At 51.5% G+C, this 22,803-nt stretch overlaps 1 protein-coding gene across 2 annotated transcripts; it reads left to right on the top strand.

Moving 5' to 3' along the window:
- Window positions 1–7,084: 7,084 nt before the first annotated feature.
- mxi1 (max interactor 1, dimerization protein) lies at window positions 7,085–22,097 on the top strand. Of its 2 annotated transcripts, XM_086142804.1 has the most exons (7): window positions 9,291–9,512; window positions 9,743–9,863; window positions 10,013–10,115; window positions 11,693–11,722; window positions 17,823–17,937; window positions 18,914–19,127; window positions 19,706–22,097. In XM_086142804.1, the coding sequence occupies exons 2-7, from the start codon at window positions 9,791–9,793 to the stop codon at window positions 19,867–19,869; spliced, it is 699 nt and encodes a 232-aa protein (XP_085998930.1). In that variant the 5' UTR covers window positions 9,291–9,512; window positions 9,743–9,790; the 3' UTR covers window positions 19,870–22,097. The 2 variants fall into 2 exon arrangements, with proteins under 2 accessions (XP_085998929.1, XP_085998930.1); XM_086142803.1 differs by lacking the exons at window positions 9,291–9,512; window positions 9,743–9,863 and adding an exon at window positions 7,085–7,421.
- Window positions 22,098–22,803: the final 706 nt, after the last annotated feature.

Below are 22,803 nucleotides of genomic sequence, written 5' to 3'. Positions count from 1 at the left end.
CTCACTGGCCGTCGTAACTCTTGCAGCACTGGTTGCTCCGGACCATCGTTTTGCAACAACAAGCTGGATTCTGCCAGATCTTCCTTGAGATGTTGTGGTTCAGCTCACCAGGTTGTGCACAACACACTCCTCGCCAGATGGTTCTGTCCTGTGATGTGAATGCAGAACGTCTTGTTCGTGGCGTGTGTTTGCAGCGGGAGCAACTTCCCCCCCATGAATCATCGCTTCGCCTCCCGTTGACTGGCGAACAGGTTTGCTGGCTTCCGTGTGTTTGTGGCGATTCGACCTCCCTCACCCCCACAAGTGCTTGCTGGGTTAGCTTCCTGGGCGTTAGCTGCTCCAACTCAGTCCTTTCTGGGTAACGGCACGCAATTCAGACGGGACAGATGCAGAAATTCCTGACTCGTAACTTGTGTTTACATCCATTGTGAAGATGAGGGTGCACGTGTGTGTGTGTGTGTGTGTGTGTGTGTGTGTGTGTGTGTGTGAGAGGAGGTAGGGGTCAACTTTAAAATGAAATAAAAAACTGGGAAATCTACTTTGACAGAGTTACACCCCCCCCCCAAATGATGTCCTGTGTGTGTGTCTAATTTCATTACTCAGCATTTTCTAGCACACATTTTCTACTGCTCTAGCCTATTTGTGCCTTCTTCAGTACTGTGTGTGTGTGTGTGTGTGTGTGTGTGTGTGTGATCGTGTGTGATAACTCGGTGTTGTTGGTCAGATCTGCCTCACTGGCCGTCGTAACTCTTGCAGCACTGGTTGAGTAGCGTCAGATTAGGCTCCGCCCCCACCGGTTTGCTAAATCACCGCTTTTGTTTCGCAGCTGAAACCTCTTCTCCCTACTTCCTGCGTCAAACAGGAAATACTGGATAAAGGTTTAGCTAATGCACTGTCACCAACATGTTATTGGTTGTGTGCGTCTTTTACTTCCTGTTTGACAAACTTGCTCGCCGCTGCCGCCGCCACGGTAACCCGTCGCCTCCCTGCCGAGTGGATGCCTTTCTAAGGGCACGGACACCCGCTTTCCGGTATCTTCCGGATAATGGCGTTCTTCAACGTCCCGCTTCTCCTTGGCCGGCCTCGAAAAAACGCCATTCCCGATGGCGCGCCGGCCGGACCGGAAATGCAGAGTCTGTGGTGATGTTTACGATTCTCCGTTGACCCGCCGCGTTGCCGGGGGCGACGCCCCGTGAAGGAAAACAGAAGATAAAGCGGGGAGGGCTCAGGCGGCGTCCAATCGCAACCGTGACAACGCTATTTCCTGTAAACGTGCAGAGCAGGCAGCTAGCAGCACACCTTGGAGATGGGTGGAGACCTGTCACACGTCTCTGTGACAGTCCACAATTATTGATTATTGCGATCAATAATTTTCACACCCAATGAGAAGATACCTTTGGATTTAATCCCCCCCCCCCCTTTCAATCCGGGTTAAAGCAGCCGTGCACGACTCCTCCCGCTGGGCCAACTCTCATCCTAATGGGATTTCCACGGTGGAACCATCCTTCAGAATGAAAATAATAATTCAATCAACCAGAACCCAGTGGAACATTAGCGCTCCACGTCGCTCCACGCCGCTCCTCGCCGCTCCTCGCCTCTTGCGGGCAGGAACCGCCCCTCCAACCCGATCTGACCCCTCCCTCCAGACGACACACTCGTCTCCCTGGCTTGTAAGAGCAGGCAGAATAGACCGAGGGGGGAGGAGCGTGGGTTGTGGATTTCGGGGGGGAGGAGCGTGGGTTGTGGATTTCGGGGGGGAGGAGCGTGGGTTGTGAAGTGTGAAAGGAAGAAGTGCTAGCCGCTGAAAGGAAGTGACTAACAGAGGGGAAAACAGAGGGGAACGGGGGGGGAAGACACTGACCAGATCAGTTCTGTGGGCAAACACTCAGCAAGGAGAGGTTACACTTTACTTTGGCTCCATGGAGACAGACCGTCCTCCAGCGTCATCATGCCTTTGGATCATATGTGAAAAAACACACACACACACACACACATGCAGATGTTTAACTCCGCCGTGCACGCAGATATCGGGGAGTTTGGTCGCTGAGCTCCTCGGGGAAAGGAAACAGGAGCTGGAGAAACAGGAAGCAATTTGAAAAAAAAAAAGGGAGGATCCTCGTCCTCATGTGTCCTCGTCTCCTGACTGTGCTAATTTCAGATTTCAAACTTTGCTCTGGTAAAGAGCTTTTAAAGGGTGAGCTGGTGAAGTTAGTTAGTAAAGGGTTAGCTAGTTGAGGGTTAGCTATTAAAGGGCTTGATGGTGACAGGTTTAGCTGGTTGACCTTGAGGATGGTCAAGGCCCTGGATGACACAAGTAGCCTTAGATAAGCTAGTAAAGGGTTCACTCGTAAAGGGTTGGCTGGTAAGGGATTGGGTAGTGAAGGGTTTAGTTGGTTGAGTTAGTTAGTAAAGGGTTAGCTGGTGAAGGGTTTCATTTTGTGAAGGTTTTAGCTGTTTACAAGTAACCTGCTGAATGGTTACCTGCTAAGGAGTTAGCTGTTGAAGAGTTAGCGAGTAAACGTTTAGCTGGTTAAGAGAAACCTGCTGAAGAGTCAGCTGCTGGAGTGTTAACTGCTAAAGATTTGGACGGTAAAAGTTTAGATGTTGAAGGATTAAGCTAATAAAGGGTTAGCTGGTGAAGGATTTTGCTTCTGAACAGTTTAGCTCGTTAAGAGTAAGCTGTTAAGGGTTAGCTGCTAAGGGTTTAGCTGGTGAAGAGTTAGATCATAAAAGTTTAGCTGGTTACAAGTAAACTGCTGAAGACTTAGCTGCTTGATGTAACCTGTTGAAGAGTTAGCTGCTAAAGGTTTACCTGCTGAAGAGTTGGCTCGTAAAAGTTAAACTGTTGAAGGATTTAGCAAGTAAAGGGTTAGCTGGTGAATGTTAAGCTGGTGAAGCATTTGTTGATGATGAGTTAGCTGGTTGAGGGCAGTTGGTTAAGTTAGCTTTGAGTGGTTAGCTGATGAAGAGTTAGTGTTAGAAGGGCTGGCGGCTGATGACCAGCAGCAACCAACTCGTTTAGCAGCATCACTAAATAACATCAGGGCATTTTCTGACCCATTCACCAGACCATAACCAGGTCACCCCCCCCACCCTGTGCAGGTCATTAGCTCTTTGAACCTGTACCCCCCCCACGACCTCCCCGACCCCCCTCTCGGACCTCCGCTCTCCTCTCTAATCTGCAGGAGTGGCGGCCCCGGGGCCCCGCTAGCTAATTTGGCAGCATCCCACATCAGAGCCAGTCTGCAGGCGGGTGGCCGGTTCCCGTGTGTGTGTGTGTGTGTGTGTGTGTGTGCGTGTCCATTACAGATGCAGTGCCAGCAGTCTGAGGCCTCCGCGGCTAAAATGACAGGCTAGCGAGCGACCCGCAGCGTTAGCCGTCCCATCTGGACCCCAGGCTTCTGAAGCTCTGCACCGTCAACAAGCTGGATTCTGCAAGATCTTCCTGGAGATGTTGTGGTTGAGCTCATCAGGTCGTGCACAACACACACCTCGCTAGGTGGTCATGCGTGGCAAGCCGGGTCAAATGTCGTGAATGCAGAACCTCCCGTTTGTGGTGTTTTCCCAGCGGGAGCGACTTCCTGCGTGAATCGCCGCCGCTCATTGACTGGCAAACAGGTTATTTCGCTGTTTTGCGTGAGTGTGTGTGAGTGAATACGTGTGTGTTTTACCTCTGCATGTCACACACACCCTCTTTTCCCGCCATGGCACGGTCTTTGTCACCAGATGTCAGTTCCTGGGAACAAGAGGCAAACAATGGTCAGCGAAAGGCAAAGGGCAATGTGGTGGTGATGGTGGTGGGGGGTCAACATCAGTCTGCTGTCTAACAGGTCTACGTCTCACCCTGAGTGTGTGTGTGAGTGTGTGTGTGTTAGCCAGCCGCTTCTTTTTGTGTAGAGGAATTTAAAGAAGAACACGGTGTGTGTGCGTGTGTTAGCAAGCCGCCTCCTTTTGTGTTGTGGAATTTAAAGAAAAACGTGGAGTTAGTGTGCATCTGTGTGTGTGTGTGTGTGTGTGTGTGTGTGTGGTGGGGGGTCCACACAACTCTGGAAATGTGCTGTTTTGACACAGTATCACGAGGAAGGGCTGAGAATATCCTGGAACGGAGATAATACCCAGGAAGCCCCCCCCCCCCCTTCCAAATCCCCCACGGTCGGGTCAAACAAAAGAAATGTCCGACCGCCATCTTGACGGGACTCAGATCAGTATCACGCCGAGACCCCCCACCCTCCGCACAGCCCTTGGGAAAAGAAGCAGGTAGCGTCGTATAGCATAGCCTGCGGTGTCAGCGCGAGGTCAGGTCCGGACAATCTGCATGAGGAAAGGAAAAATGCATCATCACCACCACCGAGTCACGTCTGTCGCCCCCCCCCCCCCCCTACACAAAGTATTTTTAACAAAAAACCTGTGTGTGTTTGTGTGTGTGTGTGTGTGTGTGTGTGTGTGTGTGATGGGGGCAGATTAGTTTGGGAAACTGCATGTAAAGAGTTGACGTGTGAGCTGAGGAATTACAGTAATTGACTTGTGTGACTCTGTGTGTGTGTGTGTGTGTGTGTGTGTGTGTGTGTGTGTGTTTTGCGCTGACCTCCCACGATGACGATGAGGAGGGGACGGAAAGGCTTTGAGAGCGTCCTTTCAGAGGCCTTGTCGGCCACACCGGTGGACAGGGGCCAAAACAAAAGAGGGTGATTTAGGGCTTGTGTTTAACCCCAGCCTCCCTCCATGTTGCCCCCCCCGACCCCCGAGTGTGCACGCCGCCGACGTCCGTGCCACGGAGGTGCACGACGTGAACGCGGTTTAATTAAAAAAAAAGACCTCCGGCTGCAAGGGTCCTCCAGCCGGTGACATTTCAGAGAAGGTCAGTGAGCTGGGGCCAGAGACAAGAGCGGCGGCAGCGGCGCCGTCTGGCATCGCCGCCACGCCGCCCGCCCAGGCTCCGGGCGTCTGGATTGGCTGGGTGACACCGGGTCAGGGCTCTCCAGGGTTCCCCGTCGTCCTCCCGCAGCCTAAAAACAGTCAGCAGGTTCACTGGAGACTCTGTCATGTTGGCTGTGAATGACGGGGTCTGATGATTGACAGCTCACCCTGTGATTGACAGCGGGTTAAGCCCCGCCTCCTGGTAAAAACACCTGGTGTCGAGAACATCAGCACAACTTTAAGGGACAACAAGTGAATAAATGAATTGAAATTAACTAAAATAAAATGTGTGCGGATATGAAGACATTCTGTGGTACTCTGTGTTCCAGGCGGCCATTTTTGTTTAGCTTAGCTTGCTAGCGTCCTTGCTGTCAGTTTGGCTCTGGGATGCTGCAGGTGAGCCGGCTGTCGTGGTCTCGCCCTGCAGGCAGAGATAAAGCGGTTGTCATTGAACGCAGCGCGTGACCCCCCGTTGTTTTGATGTGGCTGTTAGCTTTTAATTAAAACTAGCACAGGGGCTTCCTGTAATCACGCCGCCGCCATGAAGAGGCCTTCTTCAAAACACCAAGTGCCCCTGAGCACTGTCTCAGAAGTCTTTGCCTTCATGTTAGGACACCCCCACCTCCACAAACACACACACACACACACACACACACACACACTCGACGGCAGCCTTGGCTCCCTCCCCGGTTCGCTCCCGACCCGGACGAGTGAACCCTTCCCGAAGCTGAAGGCACGCCAGGGTCGGGCATGACGGAGCCTTCCGATTGGCCGCCTCGCAGCACGCCCCCGTGACCCAGATTCGGACTCTGGGGTAAACGACCCAAACAGGAAGTGCCCGGGCACCTTTCGTAAACCGCTTATTTGACGTCACCTTTCAAGCTGCTAAAAGGAGCCCTTCCCCTTTTACCCCTTGCTGGGGCCGGAGCAGAAGCGGCGGGGACCTTCAGAACCCCCCCTTCCCCTCTGGGCTTGAAAGTTTCTATCTCTGTGAACTTCACATCAAACGGTGGCAAACCGCCGCCACCGCCGCCGCCGGCGCTTTGAAGCAGTGGAGGAGGGGCGCGCTGCCTTGGCGAGTTCCGGGCGCAGGTCCGTGGAGGACGAGAACTTATTTCCTGGTTTCCATCTCAAGCGCTCAGGATGACCTCAACTGGCACCCTGTTGCGAGAACCTCACTTCCGTAAGGGTCGCTTGCGAGCTCGAGGCTTCAAAGCCCTTGTGGCGTCGACCTTTCAAACACCCGCCGAGCTCCGCTGATGTGTCTGAGTGGAGCTTCAGCTCCTCTGCATCGACACACACTCCGGCTCTGGATCTCCAGAGCTTTAAAAATTAAAAAAAAAAAAATTACCAGTTAGGACACTCGGGGCACCAAGAGGTCAGGACACTCCCTGGGTTCGACAGTGAGGTGGCGTTAAAAGTACATAAAGCATGCGTCGTCACCAAAGGCGCGTTCCCATACCATAGTAATACCACTGTAATAACATTACAAGTGTAATAACATAGTAATTACATTGTAGTAACTCAAGTTGTGGTGCGCAGAATAGGCGGCGGCGGCGGGGGTGGGGTTGGGCCGGCAAAAGCAACAAGCAGAGGTAGCTTTTTGTTACTGCATTTCCTCATAACTTGTCATAATTTGTGTTTTCTTTAGCTTTTTTGCACATATCGATTAGTTCTTTAACCCGCTCAGGTCTGTGAGTCGCTGTAGAACAGGTGTAACTATGTTTTTTATTGGCTTTTTTGGTGATATTTAATGAAACCTTTCCGCGGGATGTTTCCGACGCCGTGTGTTTCGCACAGATTACTGCTTACATTTTTAAGTCGCAAACCGCAAAAGGGGATTTTCAAAACTGATATTAATTAAAAGACATCTGAGGTGTTTTACGTCACCTGGGTGAGTTCAGGTGTTTTAAAACCGGAGGTAACAATAGAGTAAGCGCACATCAGGCCTTACACTTGAGTTTTTGGAGCGTACAAGTTTTGCCCCGGGCATCGGCAGACTTGACGGGGTCAAGTCAGGCGAACGTACTGCGGGCTGCGAACGTACTGCGGGCTTAGGGACCCTGCGGAGGCTCGCGGGCAAAAAAGGGGCGGAGCTACGGCCTTCCAACGCACCGCCGCCCACTGACATTGGCCACTGGTTTATATGAAACACCCCGCATTCACCGGAGAGGAAGGAGAGCGAAGGGAAGCTGTCTGACAGGAGCATCCACCGGTAGTTGTCCCACGGATCCACGCCAGGAAGACCCGAAACAAGTGCACAAATAAAGTCAAATAAACAAACCAAATGGCCAAAAGTGAGGGGCAGCGAGAAAGTCTGAAGAGCGAGGAGTTCCTCTTCGACTCCGAAGCGTCGCTCCAGGACCTGGAGGCGTCCGGATGCGCGTTTGGCGACGTCTTCGGCCCCGGGGAGCCCGCGGAGCACTTCGGCGCCTTCCAGAGATACGTGCAGGTCCTGCTGGAGGCGGCGAGGGTCGTCGACGGCGCCGATCGGAAGGACGGAAGTGAGTTCTGTTTCTGCCGACTTGCAATTAAATCCCCCCAACACACACACACACACACACACACACACATTTGCGCATCGCTTGGAGACTGGACATCGCTGTCAACTCACTCGAAACGCCGTTGTTACGACGTTATTACCCCCCTCACACACACACACACACACACACACACACACACACACACACACACACACACACACACACACACACACACCACCACATCGCTGCAACGCTTTCCCTACCTGCACAACCGGAAACGCGAGTGTGCGTGTCCGTGCATATCTGTGAGTTCTTTTTTTTATAGCTTATTATTATTATTATTATTATTATTATTATTATTATTATTGTTATTATTATTACATCATAGAAAATTGCAATATGACATTGTGTGCGTGTGTGTTGCCGTTTCACTACATGGCAGCGACCCGCACGCTCAGTGTGTATGTATGTATGTGTGTGTGTGGGGGGGGGGATGACGTCATCGCGCCCCCGCAGATTCGACGGGGAAGAAGAAACAACTTTAAACTTTATAGATGATAGGAGGAATGCGGGGGGAGGCCGCTGTGATTTCAAACATCTGCAGATAAAAGGGAAATAGACGTCTTTTTTCTTTGATCTGACGCTTATCCAGGCCTTTTTTTATCGATTACGATCGATCGAACTCATCGACATATTAAGTGATCGGATCCGTCCGTGTCAATCCGACCCCCATTTTGTCAACTCACAACTCAACTAATGCTTTATTATTATTATTATTATTATTATTATTATTATTATTATTATTAAAATATTATTACAAAGAATATAAAGATATGATAAGATTGGACTCTTTGATCTCCGTATTCGTTATCATAGAAGCGCAACAATAACCATATTAATAATATGAATACAAATGTAAAATAGAAGCGCTATAAATATAAATGTAAATATGAATATAAAATAGAAGATCCATGAATTTGAATATATTTCGAATAGAATCATTAAGAATTACAATTATAATTCGAATATAAATAAAAAAAGTTGACAACAGCAGCAAGGATAAAAAATACGTAACTAAATGAAAATAAAATAAGAGTAAAAAAATGGATAAGCAGGGTGAGAATGGAGTGACAACAAAAAGGAAAAAAATATATAACACAGAACAAATAAATACTGATTATTCAGTTAATACAATCTCTCACCCCCCCCACCAAACCCGACACGTGGGCGTGTCGCGCGCCTCTCCACATGGCACAGAGCCCCGCCGCCCGTTGGCCCGGCGCGCGCTTGGGCCCGTGAAGAGGGTGCGGCCAATCGGCTGCCTCCGTCGGGCATGACGTCACGTGTTGCCGGGCCCGGCTCTCACGTGCGCCCACGCGGTCGCGGTGGATCACGGGACTTGGAGGATTTTTTTTTATTTTTTTTGGTTCGCCTGCGGTAAAGGAGGAGCATAAACCTTGACAGTCGTGACGAAATAAATGTCTAAAACCGGTAAAATCAGATTTACTTGAATAGAAATGTCGTGGCTAATCACAAAACTCAGTTAAACAAAAAAAAATAGCATTCTATTCAATTTAAAGCCTCAAATTCGCCTGACTTTTACTAGCGTCGCTTTAAAATGCTAACTCAGACATGACTTCTGTTTTTTTTCTTGTTTTTCAACCGGTATAAACTGTCTGCCGTCGTGCCTGACAGCGAACGATCGCGATTTTCGCTCACTTTTCCTTCCCCGCCGCGCTGTGACATTCAGCTAAAATTGCCACGGATAGCGGCAGACGGAAATAGGACTACATTTCCCAGACCGCACCGTAAGAGCCCCGCCCCCTGTACTTCCGCCTTGGCCCCGCCCAGCTGTGCAGCTTCTATGTAAACAAACAGGAGCGGAAGCGATCAGCAGCAGCAGCAGCAGCAGCGGCGGCCGCCTCGCTGGCTCTGCTTTTCCCGGCGGACGCCTCATTTCATTTCTATCTTTCTTTTAGTTTATTTTCTTCATTTGTTTTTTTAATTATCAACGCGTTTCATAGTGCACTTGTATTACTTTCACGCAGGTTTAAGTTTCATTTTTTCAGTTCTTTTTTTTTTTCGCCTGTAGCCCGCTAGCCCGGACACTCGGTATGTTTGTCTTACCCTCCGTCGAGGATCGCCGTGAAGCAAACTAAACGAAACGAGATTTTTATTATTATTTTTAATTTATGTATCCAATTGACATGAATTAATTTTTCGATAACCTCAGCGCCGTTTTCTCCCGCGTCCTGCAAGACAGCAGTCGTTTTTCCTTCAATTCTTTCCTTCTTTCTTTCTTTATTTCTTTATTTTCTTGCTACAACAATTTTTTAAAAAAGAACGCCGGCGAGATCACAGAGCCAACGAGCGGGTTTTAACGGCAGAGGATGACGGCCGTTCAGCTGATAAACATCCAGCGGTTGTTGGAGGCTGCGGAATATCTGGAGCGGAGGGAGAGAGGTGTGTGTGTGTGTGTGTGTATGTGTGTGTGTGTGTATGACATCCGGGGCACCGAGCACTAAGCGTCGCACTAAGCTGTGACACGTGACTTGTGACCTCTGTTTGTTTTTTATTTGTTTGTTTATTCGTTTGTTTGTTTGTTTCTCCAGAGTGCGAACACGGTTACGCCTCGACATTCCCGTCCAATCAGAGCACGAATTACCAGAGGCAAAGGAAATTCCGGAACAAGAAGTTCAGCAGTAACCACAACAGGTGAGGAGCCCGTCATCATCTCAGCTTCAACCGCAAGAGCTTCCTGGATTGTGATGTGACTGTGTGTGTGTGTGTGTGTATGTATGTGTGTGTGTGTGGGGGGGGGGGTTGTCACCACTCCCTACATGTCTGCTCACTTTCCATGTCTGCAAATTGTCAGAGTGACTTTGCCCCTGAAGTTAGGGACTGTGGCAAAAGTGATGTTTTTTTTGTTTGTTTTGTTTTTTTCAAAATGAAAAAACGCTGACGGGATTGGCTCAAAAAACGGGGATGGGTTTCGTTAGCTTCCCTCTGTCTGCATCACTTGCTTCTTGAGAGCATCAAAAAAAATCTATTTTTAGAGTGGTTTGTTATTGCGGGGCAGGAAAGCTCCCCCCGCCCCCCGCCCCCCCCCCCCTTCTGCTTCGGAGTTACGGGCTGTGGTGTTTGCAGGAAACGGGTGAAGACGGCGAGGATTCACCACCTCCTCCAGGTTTCATAATCTTACACTTCCACGTACCTCAACGTATCACCGTCCGATAATCCCGGCATTTTCCGCCTCTAGGATTACAGCCCCAGTCGGGCGCCATTCACCCAACCACAGCGAGAAGATGGAAATCTCCAAAGCCGACACCCGTTGGGATTGCGGTCCGCCTGGTCCTAGCCCGCTCCTAGCCCACCTCTGCTAATCTACCGGTTGACACCCGTACATTGAATAACACTCCCCCTCCACTGAACCTCTTAATGTCAGAGTGGGCACCAAACCAGGAAGTGCAAATGACTCACCATCGCTACGGGATGCTATCACAGGAAGTCCAGTTCAACCAGTATGCCTGTGACGCAGCAGAAGAACCTGACATCTGATGGGGGGAACGGGAGGGGGGGTTGACTCTACGCTCTGCCTCGCGTACTCCAGTACACAGATGCCCGTTCACTCCAACGCACACATATGGTGTTTTCACTGGCGTGAATTATTCACCGTGTGCTCCGGGTGGTGGCCCGGTTTCCAGCGGAACCCTTAAAGAACCGCCGTTCCTTGGTTCGGAACGTTACCGGCCCATACTCCACGGAGGAGGCAGATGAGTCGGCTGACTTCCTGGCACGACCACAGATGATGCATTGCTGTAGTGATAAGATGCACTGGAGCTGTGTGTGTGTGTGTGTGTGTGTGTATGGGTGGTTCAGTCATATTAGCGCAGGAGGGCGTCCTTGACGTCCTAACATGTGTCAAGACACCCAGGGATCAGCGGACTCACTTAAAATTATTAACACGGCAGTAAGCGTTCACCACAGTGCTCGTATACGAGCTCTCGCACTTCCCCAGCAGCAAACACACACACACACAAACAATGGAAGGTGTGCATTGTGTCGACGGGTAGGATCGTGCACGTTTGACGCTGTTAGGGCCGGTTGCCTCTTCACTATTAATGGAAGAAATAGCCCGCGAGACAATCTTGCCTCCTGGCAGCCATGTTTGATTCCGCCATGTTTGATACGTTTTTTTTACACCGTTACCCCCGCACACGGATCCGAGCTCCTCCCACTCCGTCGATCCGAGTGTTAACTTCTGTCCGTTTGTCTTCGGTTTGTCTTCGCAGGTCCACACACAACGAGCTGGAGAAGAACAGGTGAGTACATTTTCCTCCTCCTCCTCTTCCTCTCCGTTCTTAGACACCAAACTCACAGGAGGTCTGTGTTTCCGTCCGTACGCCAGCTAATGTCAGGCGAAGCCAGCATTACACCTACGGGTGTGCCCCCCCCTTTACACACACACATACATACACACACACACACACACACGTAGCCTCCACGTCTGAGCGCTGTTGTTCCAGGCCTCTGGGTCGGATGATCAGTCAGACATGAAAAAGCCAGGGCTTCCTTCTCTGTGACTTGGAGTGGTGTGTGTGAGTGTGTGTATGTGTGTGTCGCTGAGTGCAACCCATTCTCCGTTTGCCGCTGCGGGGTTGGGGGGGCGGGGGGGGGGGGGGGCTGGAACTGGGACCGCTTGTTCCGACCAACGTGACGACTTGTAGGCTTTTCTTGGCTCGGGAAAGCAGCTTAAGGGACTTGATCTTTGGTCTGGCGAGCCCGGCTACAGCACGCACACGTGTTGGGGCACGCCGCCCCTCCACACACACACACACACCCTCACACCCTTTCCCTAACAATGGTATCAGGGGAGGAGCAATCGATGGAGGAGCTCATGGGATGAGCGGAGGACGAGGTCACACACACACCTGACTAAGGGATGTTTGGAGCTGCACGCAAGCTGCGATCCGCCGCCAGCAGGAAGGGTGCGTGCACACGGACCGCTTCCAGCCCTGTCATTGACATGGAACGTGCACAAGACGCAGCTAATTCTAAGGGGGATGACAGAGCGGCGTTGTGGCCAGAAAGCGGCCCCCGCCAGGCTCCTGGTCCAAACACAGTCAGCAGGCTCGGTGGAGACTCTTAGATTGTCCTCGGTTGTGAATGAGACGGAGACCAGTTGGATGATTGACAGCTGATCCAGGTTAAGCCCCCCCCTCGTCAGCTGGGATTGGCTCCGGTCTGAATGACCCAATACTCCGCCAACTCTCGTATCGTAGAGTTATGAGTAGCTTCTCAGCAAGAAGCTGATGTCTAAAGGCTCACCTGTCACCCTTTATCATCCTGACCTCTGACCCCTGACTTTGCGCCCTGACCCATCTTATCTCGCCGCGCGCTTGCGGAGTCCCGTTAGGAGGAGGGCGGAAAACGCGGATCATTTTCAGGCCTCAGACGTCGGGTTGACTGTCCGCTTGTAAAATAACGACGGTTAGACGTCACACACACACACACACACGCATGCACGCTCATAACGTTCTCACACGCTGTTCCAGGAAGAACCACCTCTGTGTTCCTTCCTCCCGCTGGCGTAGGTTGTCAAGTTAGCCGGCAAGCTAACTCCGCCCAGAGGTTACAGCGACCGGTGATTTCGTCGCCGCAGTAGTACTTCTACTCGGGGTCGTGTACACGCCGCGCACGCATCCCCGTGACACGCGGCGAACATGTTATCAACCCGCTGACGGATGAGGTCCGAGTGCAGTCGCCGTGCCAACTAGGCTAAGAAAGATAAGCCCCCCCTCGTTTTAGTATGAAGAGTATGTGTGTGTGATGTTAAATTCTTCTGGGACATGATGAACATTCTCTGCTCCTCTCACACACACACACACACACACCAGTATCTGATTTAACTACATAATATAATATAATAGAAGTCAATATGATATAATACAATAGAGGAAGCTAATTGGGTCTTGTTAAAAACATGCACTCTTGATGTTTATTATGAAGACCTCCGTTCCTCCTCCCCTTCCTGCTCCTCTTCTGCCCCCCTTCCAACCTTTGTCAGCGGAGCAGATTAAACGGCAGCGTGTGCACGTGTGAACTAATCCGTGTGTTAGCGAGCGATGGGCCCGTCTGTGGGTCCGCAGCGAGCATCATCAGCCCCCCACCCCATCCGTGCACACCACTGAACTTTGCACGTGTGTGTGTATGAGCACGTGTTTTTTTTGCATCTTCCAGTGGGAGGATACATTTCTGAATCGTGTTGTCTTTTTCCTCACATCCTCTCCTCTTCACTCCCCCCTTGTGAACCGGGCTGTTGCTATGCGTCATCTATGGGATGCCATTTGTGGCTCGGAGTTGCCCGGGTCCGCTGGCGTGACGCCGCCGTTCTGCCTGGTGATCAGCTGCGTTTTTCACTTTGTGCGCCGCTCGCTGCCGCGCGATTGGTCGGTCGGCGAGGCCGGATCCCCGCAACATGGAATTTATCCAGTTGCGGTGGTGGCGTTCTGCGTTTTATGTCCCCGTTTCTCATCGCGATCGGCGTGGAACTCTACCCGCCAGCGTTTCGCCACTCCACTCATCGCATCTCTCTCCGTTTTTTTTTTTTTTTTTTTTCATTTAGGATTGAGGTCACGACGGCCTGCATGTCAGCCGCCCCCCCGTTGCTTGATAACATTTGTTAAATTCTAAATTCTGCATATGACATTTGAGCTGTGAGCTCAAGAGAGAGAGACAGTGATGGGCGTTCTTGTTGCCGGGGGAAAATCTTATCTCAGCCGCTTTCAGAAATGTTTCAGTTTGTACATACGGGCGATGGATGGACCCCCCCCTCTCCCCCCCGCGTCGATAAGCTCGATACCATTTTTTTTTTTCGAGCAAAAAAGGACGAGGCTAAGCCGGAGGACTTTCCGTCCGGAGCTTCCATGTCCCACGGCCCGGGTCCTGACAGACCGGCTCCGCTTTGCGCCCGTGGCCAGTTTCTGGGCAGATTACGCAGACCGACCGCCCTCCCTCCCTCCCTCCCTCCCCTCTTCTCCTCCCCCTTTCCCTCCCCCATCCCTCCATAGCTCGCGCTCTCCCCATCTCGCTCGGGCTCTGCATCCATCCCATCTGTCCGTATTTCATAAAGGAGATGAGCGAATCATCAGTTGGTCACAGAGAGAGAGGAGAGATGCATCGGCTCAAGGCGCAGAGGGATTCTCTAATCTGGTGTGTGTGTGTGTGTGTGTGTGTTCGTGCATTCGTATCCATGTCGAAATTACGATTGAAAAAAATGATGCATCAGCAAAGCGTGACTTCCACAGTGCTCCCGGGGTCTGCAGGAGCCCAAATCCGATAAATCCAGGCCCTCGGGGGTCCTGGAAGAGGGGGGGGGGGGGGTCTAATCTCAGTATTAAATATACATTCCAAAAAGCTGGAAACATATCCGCCACCCCCATGACCCTCCGTCTTAGCGCACACACACACACACACACACACAGTGAGGCCCAGGTTTTTGGTTAAAGGTGCTTCCTGTCAGAACTCGGCGACGTGGCAGAAGTGAGGCCTGTCGCTCGGGGGTGGGATGGGGGAGGGAGCGAAGCTAAGCATCCGCTCAGATGGACACCTGACGTCAGCAGCCGTCACGCCGCCGCCGCGCTATTTCCTTTTTTCACGCATCAAATTCGGAGATAGTTGGCTGACGGGGGCGGAGAGGAAGGGGGGTAATTATGGTAATAACCGGGTGAGGGGTCAGTGTCCCTTTTCCCGCTGCATGTCTGTAAGTGGGTCGGATTGGGAGCGAGCATGTGTGTGTGTGTTAAATGGGGTTGAAAGGGTGGGGCGGTAAAGTCCATTGACGACTATCTAGGTTGGAAATCCGACCCTCTCTTCCCCCTTTAAGAGCTTGTTCAGTAATTATGTCAGACATCTTGGCCTGAGAAGATCTCCATTATTCATGCGTTCACAAGTTGAGAATGTAGGGCAGCCTCTGCCTGGCCCGGGTCCGGAGGGAAGGAACGAAGGAGCAGGAATGGCGGAAAGATCGATCGATTACGCCCGTTTGATCGGCTTCCCCCGAAATCCCGCTCGGGTTCGGGAATCGGGAAAAGAAACGAACGGATGAAGCTCATGTGGTTGTCGGAGGAGGAAGAAGGGGAGGGAAAGGTGCGGCGCAGCGACCCGTGCACGGCTGGCCGCTCACATGGCGAAGCCAAAAAGCAGAGCTGCCTGCCTGCACGCCCATCTGGGGCCCATCGGGAGCCACGGGCACACACACACACACACACACACACACACACAGGCGGTGGAAGGGGGCCCCTCATTCTCAGGAGAGAAGGCCAGCTGTGTGTGTGCAGATTTTTGGATTAAGAGTGTGTGCCAGAGAACTTCATCCACCTGGATTCAGTACGACACACACACACACACATGGGCTGGCGCAAGTGTCTCCCTCCACTTGTGCACGTCATCAAGCAAGGGTGTGTCCTGTTAGCCAGCTAGTGCTAACTTCAATCTATGGCTGTTAATGCGAGGGAGAGGTCGGGGTTTCGGGGCGCCCGTGTCACCGGGAGATACCGGCGCTAACGTGCAGGTATTTACGGTCACAAGCCACCGCTCATATCGTAAGCCGCAAATGGTTTTAAGCTCTTTGGCCGTGGGTCTGTGTGATAAACAAGCCTCTCCGGGTCGGGGAGGAGGAGGAGGAGGGGGATTAGAGACCCTCGAGAGTGGGCTTCACCGCGACCGCACGTGACTTTTAACCCTTTCGCTGAGACGGCGTGGAGATAGCATCTGGCGGCGGCGCTAGTAGCCGGCATGCTAAACGGCCCCGCGGTTGTTATCTCAAAGTCGCCGGCGGCTCGGCGGGGGGCCACAGATGCGGCACTCCAGCCTTCCGGAGCGACGTCTGAACCCCCCGCCGCGCCGAGAGGGATCGTTTAACAGGCGTCACACTTTGACAGCCATCAATCACACACACACACACACACATCCTGTCACACACTCCCTCCAAGATACTCTTCTTTTTCTCCAAATCGCCCAGCGCGGCCGTCAGGCTGCATCGGACGTCAGCGTGGCGTGCATCCAGAGATTAGGAGCTAGCGTCATGCTGACACAACACATGCCGGCCTATCGTGGCAAAGCGTGTGTGTGTGTGTGTGTACCGAAGTGAAAAAGAACCCGACAACTTTTATTTAAAGTTTCAGTATCAGCGACCGCCAGTATTATCTCTGCGGTCGGCGCGCCCCTCTCCTCGAGACTCGCTTTGTCCCTGGTGCTGGGAGGGGCGGGCAGATCTGTGAGATGATGGCCTCCGTCTGCCTGAGGAGGCGGCGGCGTCTGGAGTTTGTCGACGGGACGCCCCGACAGATACGTGACCCCGCTATCAGGACGTGCACGCCTGGAGAGCGTGTTCACGTGGATCCGCACCGGGAGGGGCCTGCGTTAAAATAGACTTTTACACAGGGTTTTTTTTTGGGGGGGGGGGAAATCTATTGTGATTATCGTCACTTATCAGTAAGTTACAATAAGTTATTAGTCAGTGTGTTTTTATCATTATGGTCATTGTGTGTATGTGTGTGTGTGTGTGTGTGTGTGTGTGTGTGTGACAGGCTGTTTATCTGCAAGAGGGGGGGAAACCCCTCCGCTGACATCCTCCATTCTCCCTTCCCGTCTCGTCTGTATCTCCTGTGTGAAGGAGCAGAGCGAGATTGTCAGCTGATACCGCCATTAACGCAGGCCTTTCTGTGTGTGTGTGTGTGTGTGTGTGTGTGTGCTTCACACACAGGCCTCCCAGATAAAGCACAGAGGTGAATAGAGGTAATTCCACAGGCTGAAGACTGCCGGAGGCTGATAGTCATCACGCTATGCTAAGAGAAGTAGGGACAGGAGTGCACGTGTGCGTCTTGTGACCTCCATATGTTTAAAGCTGCAGATTAAATCAGCGACCCTCCACCTCCTCCTCCTTCTCCTTCTCCTTCTCCACCACCTTCTCCACCCCCAGGAGCTCTCATCTCCTCCACATGCTCCACAGCTCATGCATACTGCAGCTCCGTAATGGCTCGCTCTCCGTTTCTTATCGGCGCCATCCAGGCGTAGCGTCGGTCTCCCCGCCAGCAGCTCCTCTTAAAGCAGCAGGGTGTTATAACACACACACACACACACACACACACACACATCTCCCCGGGGGACTCCTCCAGAGATGTTTCCCAGTCTCCGTTTTTAATGGAGTGCTGATCAGGGTATGGCTGTCGTCTCCTACCTTTCAACAACGGAGGAGAACAGGTTCCTCGCAGAACCAGAACGCGACGGGTGGGATGGGGATGAAAGAATTCAACCCAACACACACACACACACACACACACACACACTTGTAGTCATGAAAGGGTGATAAGGGTGTCCTCGTCACCTGTCAGATTGTTTGATAATTCATTCTGTCTGCAGGCGAGCTAACCTGCGGCTGTGTCTGGAGCGGTTGAAGGCGCTCATACCCCTGGGGCCCGACTGCAACCGGCACACCACCCTGGGCCTGCTCAACAAGGCCAAAACACACATAAAGGTAACGCCGCTTAGCAGCCGTAAGGGTGGGGGGGGGTGGGGGGGTAAAACCTGAGGACCTCCTGCTTCGCACGCCCCCATGTGACCTGCTGGGGCGGGGGGAAGTGTGCACGTGAGCCGCCCTCCCCGGCCGGTGGCGTGCGCTCACGTGACAGGGGTCCGAGGCATAAAGCCACATATTGTTGTTGGCACACATAAACACACACACACACTCATGGAAAATCTAGAAGCTTTTTGTGTTTGTTCCTGGAAAAAAAAAAAAAAAAGGGAGTGAGTGATTTAGTTAGTTAGCTAGTTGAGTTAGTTACCCGTCCCGCTGACCCAGATGAGTGTTTAATCAACAGAATCGGAAAACTTTATTGATCCCTCAGGGGGGAATTGCTTTTCGTTGAAATCAATTCCTGCTACAGTCAACTGGGGAAGAATCAAAATAGAGCTATATAAAAATAAAGAATAAAAATGGCGGATAATAAAAATAGAAAAAATGACAGTAAAGAAAAATAGCGAATAATGAAAATAAAATAAAAATGACTGTAAATCAAAATAGCGAATAATAAAAACAAAATAAAAACGACAGTAAAGAAAAATAGTGAAGAATAGAAGTAAAATAAAAATGACAGTAAAGAAAAATAGCGAAGAATAAAAATAAAATTAAAATGACAGTAAAGAAAAATAGGGAAAAATAAAATAAAAATGACAGTAAAGAAAAATAGCGAAGAATAAAATTAAAATTAAAATGACCGTAAATAAGAATAGCGAAGAATAAAAATAAAATAAAAATGACAGTAAATAAAAATAGCGAAGAATAAAAATAGAATAAAAATGACAGTAAATAAAGTAAAAATGACAGTAAATAAAGTAAAAATGACAGTAAATAAGAAAAGGAATTAATATTTGTAAAAATGAAGTTAGAATAAAACAATGTGTTTCGGGTGGCAAAGAAAGGGTTTAATATCTGCCCGCCCCGGTCTTCCCAGAAACTGGAGGAGGTGGACAGGAAGAGCCAGTACCAGCTGGAGTCCCTGGAGCGCGAGCAGCGGCACCTCCAGCGCCAGCTGGAGCTCCTGAAGGGCGGCGGCAGCGGCGGCGGCGGCGGCGGCGTGGCGGCGGGCGGCGCGGCGGAGGGCGAGAGGACGCGCATGGACAGCGTGGGCTCCACCCTCTGCTCCGACCGCTCGGACTCCGACCAGGGTGAGCCGGGCCTCTGGGATTCTAGGAACCCCCTCCGCCTTCTGTGTGACATCATGGCCAGTCGGGTCTCGCCGCGCGCCCTGTGTGACATCACGGGTCACATGACCGGACGCGCCGAACGGGAACCCGCCCGTTAGGGTCACCGTCTCCCCCTCGGGACGCCGCCGGTTACCGTTAGCATCGTCTCGCGGTTTCCTCGGGAACCAGGAAGCCAGGCACTCTGTGGCTCTTGATATTAAAAATATATCAATATTAATATTGCATTTTAATGCAATATTAATGTATTTTATTTAAGGCGCCTTACTGGACACTAGAGGACACATACATATGCACAAAATACACATTTTTAAAGAAATAATAAAAAAGGACAAAGTGGTAAGAAAAGGAGGAAAAAGTACGTTCGGATGGAAAACGCCGCTCCAGTCGTGATATTGACAATCCATCCAATCCAGGGTTCGCTCGGGTCAGAAGTGGGCGGGGCTTCGGGGCGTCACCCGATCCGGCCCGTCAATCACACAAACGGCGTTCTTCTTATCGGGAGGGGAAACTTTAACCCTCTTTCTCCTCCCCCCTCGCAGAGGAGATCGAGGTGGACGTGGAAAGCACAGAGTTTTCCCATGGAGAGCTGGACAGCGTGAGCACGGCGAGCACCAGCGACCTGGACGACCACAGCAGCCTGCAGAGCGTCGCCAGCGACGAGGGCTACTCCTCCTGCAGCGTCAAACTGGCCTTCTCCTCCTAGACCCTCCTCCGCCACCTCCCATCCTGTCCGTCCGTCCCGAACTTCCACCCTTTCACTCGCGTCCATGACCGCGCCTTCGCCCCCCAAATCACAAACAACCTTGCAGGGACCCAGATGATGCAGTGATGTCAGACTGACATTTGGTTTTAACCGTCTTTTTAAAAGAAGAAAAAACCCAAACACCTGGGAGGGGTGATTTTCCTTTTACCAAATTTGACCCCAGACGCACTTAAATTCAGGAAACCTTTGAATCATCCTGGTCTTTCCCATCTGTGTCCACATTTGATGGACAGAAGCACAGCCAATCAGAGAACACACACACTTGTAGCCCCGCCCCCTCCCGTGTTGTTTTTCTTCTGCTTCCGACAGCCCGGAAGCTCAGACTGACTCGGTGCTATCGTCAAACAGACCAATCGGGGGGGTGGTAATCCCCCCCCCTCACACACACACACACACACACACACACACACACACACACACACACACACACACACATAGCCGCCAAAGCAACCACGCATATGTGTGTGTGTGAGTGTGTGTTAATTGGGGGGGGGTTCATCCCTGTTTTTGCCCCCCTCCCCCGATGGCGAGTGATTGGGTGAAGCTGCACTTACCTCCCCAGAAGCTCCGCCCCCTCGCCGACAAACCCCTCCCAGCAGTAACGAGCAATAACTCCTTTTGTCTGGTCAGCTTGAACAACTTCCTGTTTTGTTTTAAGCCCGGCGCCCTAAAGAGGTTTGACCGTCCAATGAGTGGTTATTTTTTTGGCGGGGTGAAAACTCACCCTGGGGGGGGCGGAGCCACGTGTGTGCATGGGGAAAGAGGCGGAGCCTCTTCCCGGGGATGCTTTTTATTTATTAGACATTGATTTGTGTTGATTTGTGTTGGGGGGGAGGAGGAGGGAGAAGGGCCGGGTCGCCACGGCAGCAAAATGGCGGCGGGTCGACCGGTGGCGTCCTCGAAAATGTTGGAACACGAGCAAACAAAATTGCTCCATGGGTCGTACCACGGGTCGTACCAATCTCTGGCATTAAGAGTTGCACTTCTCATCCTCCTCCACTCCGAGGAAGAAAAGAAAAACTTGAAAAGGAAAGACAAAAAAAAACTTAACTTATTTTTTTTCTTGAGTCTTATTCCGCATTTCCCGCTCCTCCCTGTGGATATTTTATGGTTTATTGTTGTCATTTTTTTTCTCGGGGGGTTTCGGGCGAAGAAATGTAGCCATTGTTGTTATTTAGTTTCTTTTTACTTTCATGATTTATTGACGCTTGAAATGTTATTGCGCTCCCAAGCCGCTCCCGGTGCTAAGCCCCGCCTCCTCACTGTCACCTGACTCATTGAGCCGGGGAAGGGAAGTTAACAAGTGTGTTTGTGTGTGTGTGTGTGTGTGTGTGTGTTGGGGGGTCTTTACTTGATTAACGTAAAAGGTGATTGACAGGTGGGCGGGGTCAGGAAGGGACCCCTCTGGTGCTCAAACATTAAAAAAACAAAATGCCAAAACATTGACAGAGCACAAGTTTACATTCTGACCCCTGTGACTCCGCCCCCAGAGCGACGAGGCCCCGCCCACTTCAGGTGACCCCGGACGGGCGAAGGGGGGGGGGGGGGATCCCGCTCAGGTCATGTGCGCGGAGGGCGCTAACACCGTTAGCACCGTTCAGGTCGGATGCTAATCGGCACGTCGGAGGTCACGTGTCAAAATGTGTGTTTGTGTGTGTGTGTGTGCACTGTCACGTGCACTTCACCCCCCCCAAAGGTGTCCAGAGCCCGCCGTTCGTCAGGGATGAGTTCAATGCAGTCAGGTCGGGGTCAAGGGGGGCGGAGCTAAAGTCCCCGCCCCCCTCGCCAGGTCCCGCTGGTGTTTAGCTCTTGTTTGTATCCGCTGGAAGGAAGTTGACGTTATTGTTGTTTGTTTTGTTTTGATTTAAACCGCTCCGCACCGGCCTCCGAGGGGTCGGCGAGGTCACGCGACCTCCCTCCCCTCCCCTGCCTCCTAGGACGAGGCAGGCAATTGCCGTCCCGGAAAAAAAAAAAAAAAAAAAAAAAAACCCGCGGCCGCCCTTCGTGACACGTGCACTCTCGAGGAAGACTACCGTGTAAGTTGAAGATGCAATACTTATGACAAGAAAAAAAAAAAAATGCAAAGAGACATTCACAAATGTACTTCGAATATTACCTCGACAGATGTTTTTTCTCTGGTCCAAGTTCAAATAAATAGCTATATTGGCTGAAGGCAACGTCGGAGCGGAGAACGTCCTCCTTCTTCAGGATTTGCTTTCCTCAGCAGGGCTTTTCTTCAGTACGTCTCCAGTAGAACACCTGAAGAACTTTACTCCTCCAAGTCCTGCTGCTCCTCAAGCCTCCAGAAACCCGGAAGAGGAGACGGTCCAGGGGGTCCGGTTGGGTCCGGTTCTCCAACACAGAATCCACCTGAACCCAGATGTTCTCCTCCAGGAGAACACAAACCCTCAGGTTAATCCTCTCTCTCTCTTTCCTGACGTCACGGTGCGTGCACGTCATTGTGCGTGTCCGTGGCACGCCGCTCAAACACGTGACACGAATCCACGCTGCGTGAGGAGGGTCACATGATGGCAGAAGCGGTTATGAGCAAAACGGTAGGTGTTAGCCTTCTCCTTTTCCACCTGGATCGGGGGGTTCACGGATTTTCACGCGTTTCCACGGCGGCTGGGGAAACACGCCAAACCTCCACGCTCCCCCCCCCCCCCCACACACACACACGCACCGGAAGTGGAAGGGTCAGAAGGAGCGATCCACCAAAAACAAAGCGAGGAGGAGCTGCTGTGGAACTGGAAGCTGCAGGTTCTCCCAATTTTTTTTATAAAAAGAATGAAGTTTAATTTGAGTTTAAATATAATAAGAGGCCGAAGGTTCCGAAAGTGGAACCTTCGGCCTCTTATCTATATTTAACTCAAA

The sequence above is a fragment of the Fistularia commersonii genome, chromosome 35 (genome assembly GCF_037954325.1).
Source record: "Fistularia commersonii isolate RoL2024-O1a breed Wild chromosome 35, RoL_Fcom_v1.0, whole genome shotgun sequence".
NCBI lineage: Eukaryota > Metazoa > Chordata > Actinopteri > Syngnathiformes > Fistulariidae > Fistularia > Fistularia commersonii.
The sequence above is the reverse complement of the archived record's forward strand: the minus strand, read 5'-3'. Positions and strand labels throughout refer to the sequence as shown.